The 5,279-nt window shown below is 44.1% G+C and overlaps 1 protein-coding gene across 1 annotated transcript; it reads right to left on the bottom strand.

Annotated features, from left to right (window-relative positions):
• Nucleotides 1-249: 249 nt before the first annotated feature.
• LOC145823961 (uncharacterized) lies at nt 250-2,272 on the bottom strand. The gene is made up of 2 exons (XM_082923539.1): nt 1,151-2,272; nt 250-1,068 (listed from the first exon to the last, which is right to left on the bottom strand). The coding sequence occupies exons 1-2, from the start codon at nt 1,886-1,888 to the stop codon at nt 250-252; spliced, it is 1,557 nt and encodes a 518-aa protein (XP_082779665.1). The 5' UTR covers nt 1,889-2,272.
• Nucleotides 2,273-5,279: the final 3,007 nt, after the last annotated feature.

Below are 5,279 nucleotides of genomic sequence, written 5' to 3'. Positions count from 1 at the left end.
TGTAGTTATTACACCCGAGATATGTAACCCTGAGAAGATTGCGCAAAGGTGGCAAAATATAAAAGGCATGCAAAATATTCTAAGTACAGAACCATGCAGAAGCAAATGAAGAGAAATTAAAAGATTGAAGCATCCATAGAAAAACAGTTGCAGTTATGTACAAAGAAAGGCACATCGGCCATGAAAGGAAGCTTACATTATCCAGAAAACAAAACAAAATACAAGGGTGCAAAAGAAAAGATATGAAAATTAAGACTTTTCAGCATCAGCAACTGGCTGGATCTGAACCTCAGAAGTCTCCTGGAGAGATACCTCGGCTTCCTTATCTGCGTCGATCTCGGCAAGTGTTTCATCAACGCTCTTACCAACTGGAGGAACATCAGATGACACTTGCTCAGGAGTGGCCTCCTTGATAACCTCCTCATCCTCCTCATGAGTCAAGTCTAGGACTTGATCATCCTGAGAAGGAGACTTGATCTCACCAGCCTCATTGGACTTCCTTACTAAAGCCTCGTCCTCACCTTCCTCCTCACCTTCAGACTCAAATTCAGACTCTCCTTCAGGTTGACTTGATGGAGGAGGTGGGGGGAACGGCAGAGGAATAGCGTCGGCTTTGCGCAGTAGCGAATCGTCAGGAATGTTAAGCTTCTTGGCAAGGGCCATCCAACCAAGGGAGAAGCCCCTGTTGCATGCCTGCCTGACTTGAAGTTTGTATTCCTCAGTGACGTCGGCCATGCCCTGGGCGTAAGCCTTCTCATCAGCTTCCTTGATTTCGGCTTCTTTGGTTACCAGAACCTTCTGAAGCTCTTTTTCAGCTTGGGCCATTTTGACCTCGGCCTCTCTCTTTTCGGCCTCAGCAACTTTTCTGATAGCCTCAGCAGACTCCGTTTTTTCTTCGGCCATCTGTTGGGCCTTAGTGGCAACCTCGGCCTGATCTTCCAGCTTTTTCATCTTTGATTCAAGAGTTTTGTTCTCCTTTTTCAGGGCAGAAACCTCCCTCTTCATGTCGGCCAATCTTTGCCGATTTTCAAAAGATTGCATTGAAAACGAATGGGCATGCTGGATGGCCTGAAAGAAAATATAAGTGTTAGAAAATATTTTAAATATGAAACAGAAAGAAAAGTCAAAAGTTCAAAGCAGGAACACTTACTTGAACGGAGTGCTGGAGCATTAAAGCGTAGTTCTCATACTCACTATACTCAGCATTTCGCTCCAGGTCCCCGGGAAGGAGAAGAGCGGTGCTGAGGGCGACACCGACGTTAATGTCGTCGGCGCTTTCACTAGACATGATTGGCCTGTCCTCCAAAGTAAACTTTGGGGCCCAGGGGACGTCGTGATTTTTGGACCCCGTAGCCGTTGCAGAGGACGACCTCGCTTTCTTTGACTTTGAAGATTCTGCTGGCTTTGTTTCAGTCGACCTTTTTGTGGAAATAGAAGCGGTCTTCTCATTCCCAGCCGATTGTGAAATTGGCAGAGTATCTTCAGTCTCAACTACAGTGGCTTTGGTCTTGGGCTGAGCTTTTTTTGTTCTTTTTGGCTTTGGTGGGGGCATGGATTGGGTTGGTTGAGCGTCAACATCCGTAGGAAGGTCGGCTAGGAGATCTTGGGCAACAGGCTTCGGGCGACCCATCTCAGCAGTTTTGACGAGTCGACGCCGACGTTTCCTTTCTGGTATTGGGACTAAGTATGGGGCTGAAGTTGATGGTTGATCGACTGGATCAGAGGTTGACCCTTGATCTGTTCGTAATGAAGAGGCGGTTTGAGCTGTGGCAGTAGAGGGAGAAAGGCTTTTCTTCTTTCTTTTCGGGACGTCGGGCAGAATCGATTTGTATGTGGGAATGAAGTTTAGGAGTAGAGGTGCTTTTCTTTTGTGGACAGGCAAGTCCATGAGCTTTTTCAGGTCCTTGCTGGGAACATAGGATTGGCGGAAGTCTTTCGCTGACTTACGAACGTCTGCAAGAAGAAACAGACATTAGAAACAGATAAATTATTGAAGACTTGAACAGAAACAACTAAGTATTGACACTGGGCTCTTACCCTTGCCCTCTTTAATTGATCGGGGAAGAGGGTAGAGATGGGCGTCCTCGTCTGCACCAAACTCCCAATTTCCCGAAGCGATAACATAATCATCTCCAGCCCCCTTGTTGGAGTCTGGAAGGTCGGCTACAATTTTGAATTCAGTAGACCTCGGCTTGAGGTAGTAGATGCAACCTTTTTCCTTCAAGTTAAGGGGGCACATGGTGTAACAATACTGTATGTCGGCTAGGGTGATTCTAACATTTTCTTGTCTGGCTAAGGCGATGATACCAAAAATCACTCGATAAGAGTTTATGGCAAGTTGCATAAGGTTCAACTTATAATAATGCAGAATCTCGCAAAAAAGAATGTTAAGTGGAAGCCGAAGTCCACACTCAGTAAAGGCTACAATAGGGAGAGGCATGGTGTTTTCGGTAGGCATGATGGAGTCATCATCCCCAGCCAGTCTCAGATGGACATCAGCAGGGACGGAGAACTCTTGTCTAAAGTACTCAAGTTTGGTCGGGGTATCTACCCTATGTCTCCACATACCCATAACGTCGGCCTAAGGACAGAGGGCTAGGTTTCAGAAAGAAGGTGCTCTTAAAGGGTTATCAGGACCTCGGCGAAACCCTAGGTATATGCTGGGAAGGATTGTTTTAGTTTTTCCTAAAAATTGAGGGTTCTATAGACAAATCCCAAACCTAAATCTATGAGGGCAAAGATTGAAAGAAAGAATTAAAAGAAGAGATTTGGAAAGGAAAAACAGAAAACAAGAAACAAAGAACGACGTTTCAGAAACAAAGAACAGAGGTGTGGTTCTCAAAAGCAAAGGAAATACAGAAGTAAATGGTCAAGAACAGTGGCAAGAAAAGTGTTGAAACCGTGCAAGTGTTCAAGATATGATTGAAATCATGAATAGACACATCTAGATGAATAGTTCAGCAAATCAAAAGGTTTGAAACAGAGCAATAATGGCAGTAAGTAAATGAAAGCACATAGAAGCAATTGGGAATAAGAGGAACAAAGGCTTACCAGAACAAATGAAGCCGGAATAAAAGACGCCGAGGTAAGGCACGGTAGCAGACACGACGGAATGGCAAAAGCTTCGCTGGAATGGAAGAATGAAGACGGTTGCAGAGCTTGGAGCTAGAGCAATGGCGGATTTGAGAAAGTTTAAGAGAGAGAGAAAGCCAGAAAATCGAGTGCAAAAGTAAAGAGGTGAAGAAGGAAAGAAAAGTTTTATCAAAAACTTGAAACGGCAGCAAAACAGGGCATTTATTGCGCCTGGAGGAACGTACGCGTCAGACGGCGCAGACGGATGAAAGACGGCTTACAAGCGCGTCACAGATACGAGCCAATGAAGATAGAACATGTAAGGGTAACGGTTGAGAAGAGATGCATGACAACTCATGCGTGTGGGGGAGTTCGTTTGAGTTTTTGTTCTTTGATGGAGGCATGTCGGCCTAACGTGAATGATCACGGCCGAGGAGTTCTTACGCCGACGTACTGAAAAGAGGAACGATATAGGTTCCATCACCTTAGAATGCCGAGGTAATAGAACCTAGGGGGCAGTTGTGGGGATATATTTTCTGAGTACCAACACGTGGCATGGTGACGCCGACGTGTCAGCCGAGGTGCCACGTGTCGTGGTAGTTACGCCGACGTGATCTCGAAGTTGCCGAGGTTATCTCCGAAAATATCAGAATCTGAGATAAGCGGATAAAGGACAAGAGTCCTAGGACAAAGAGGAGACTTAGCCAAGATAAGGATAAAGCTCTTAGGGAGTTTATCTTTATCTTTTGAGGAATCCATGTAAGCACAGAATTGGAGTCCATAGAAGTCATGCTTCTAGTAGGACTTGGATTGAGTTAATTATAAAAGAGAGGCACCCCCGTGGGTCTAAGGTATGCAATTTATGTTTTGAGCAATAAGTTTAGCACTTGATTATCTTTGAGAGATATACTGACTTGATCGTCAGAGTGCCCCTGAGTGGAAGAACCACCGTCGGAGCCTTTTCTTTCTGTTACAGGTTAGCTAAAGCCATCTATTCTACCAGTGCTCTCCAGTTGATTACTAAGCGGGCAGTGTGGTCGGAAAATCACTCACACAGATATTAAAACCCTAAACCCTAAAACACAAACAAACAAACAAACAAAATTAATTTGTTAGTTGGACTTTGGGAGGAAAAAAAATAACAAAATGAAAAGAAATAATAGTGGAAAAGAAAAAAATAGTAAAATTTTTGTTATTACGTTTCGCTATTAGTCTCACTAACTGTACCTCTTGCTATTCTATATTTTTTCATCATTATTGGATTTATTTAAGCATTTTCACAAACCCTTTTTCAAAGATCATAATTTATAATTGGAGAATTGTACATTTCAACATTGTTCAAGATCAAATTAACAATAAAATGGATTGCATTGATGTGTTAGGGAAAAATATGAAGCATTTTCACAGGCCTTTTTTCAATGATCATAATTTATAATTCAGTCATGCTACGTAGCTCGAAAGCTACGTAGCTCGAATCCCCCGAATAGGAAACGTTGCCGTTTTTGTATTTTTTTTTTTTTTTCAGACGCAGAAATCAGGAGGAAGATGGAGGGGAGAGGAGAGGAGAAGGAGGAAGGAGGAAGGAGGAGGAGGAGGAGGAGAAGGAGGACTGGAGGGGGCCCTAATAACAGGGGAGGAGGAGGCGGGGCCGGAGGCGGGACGGCGGCCGGAGCTGGAGCTGGAGCTGCTGCTGCGGCGAGCTGGCGGCGAGGCGACGACGGCGAGCCGGAGCTGCGACGACGGCGCGATAGCGGGGAGCTGCGACACCACCAGCTGCTCCTCTTCCCCTCTTCTTCTTCTCTCTCTCTCTCCCTCTCCCTCTTCCCCTCTTCTTCTCAGTCGGTTTCAAATCAAAAATGGAAGAAAAAAAAGAAGGAAAAAAAAAAAAAACCTAAAGCCCAAAACGACGTCGTTTTGGGCTTTAGGGGGATTCGGGGGCGAAATCTTTCGAGCGTCGTTTTGGGCTTTAGAGGGATTCGGGGGCGAAATCCTTCGAGCTACCAATCTTTATTCTTTATAATTAGAGACTTGTACATTTCAACATTGTTCAAGATCAAATTAACAACAAAACGGATTGCATGGATGCGTTAGGGAAAAATATGATTTTCCTACAAGTACTATAAATCAATCAAAGGAAATAAAAAAATAATAACACGCAAAAAATTAAATCAACGATACAAGAATTTTTTACATGATTTCCTTAATGT

The sequence above is a fragment of the Camellia sinensis genome, chromosome 4 (genome assembly GCF_055761805.1).
Source record: "Camellia sinensis isolate YWXY chromosome 4, ASM5576180v1, whole genome shotgun sequence".
In the NCBI taxonomy this organism is placed as follows: domain Eukaryota; kingdom Viridiplantae; phylum Streptophyta; class Magnoliopsida; order Ericales; family Theaceae; genus Camellia; species Camellia sinensis.
The sequence above is the reverse complement of the archived record's forward strand: the minus strand, read 5'-3'. Positions and strand labels throughout refer to the sequence as shown.

Coding starts and splice junctions, on each gene's coding strand:
- LOC145823961 (XM_082923539.1), bottom strand. CDS start 1,888: ATGGACTTGCCTGTCCACAAAAGAAAAGCACCTCTACTCCTAAACTTC. Junction 1,069..1,150: donor TGCTCCAGCACTCCGTTCAA/GTAAGTGTTCCT, acceptor ATTTTCTTTCAG/GCCATCCAGCATGCCCATTC.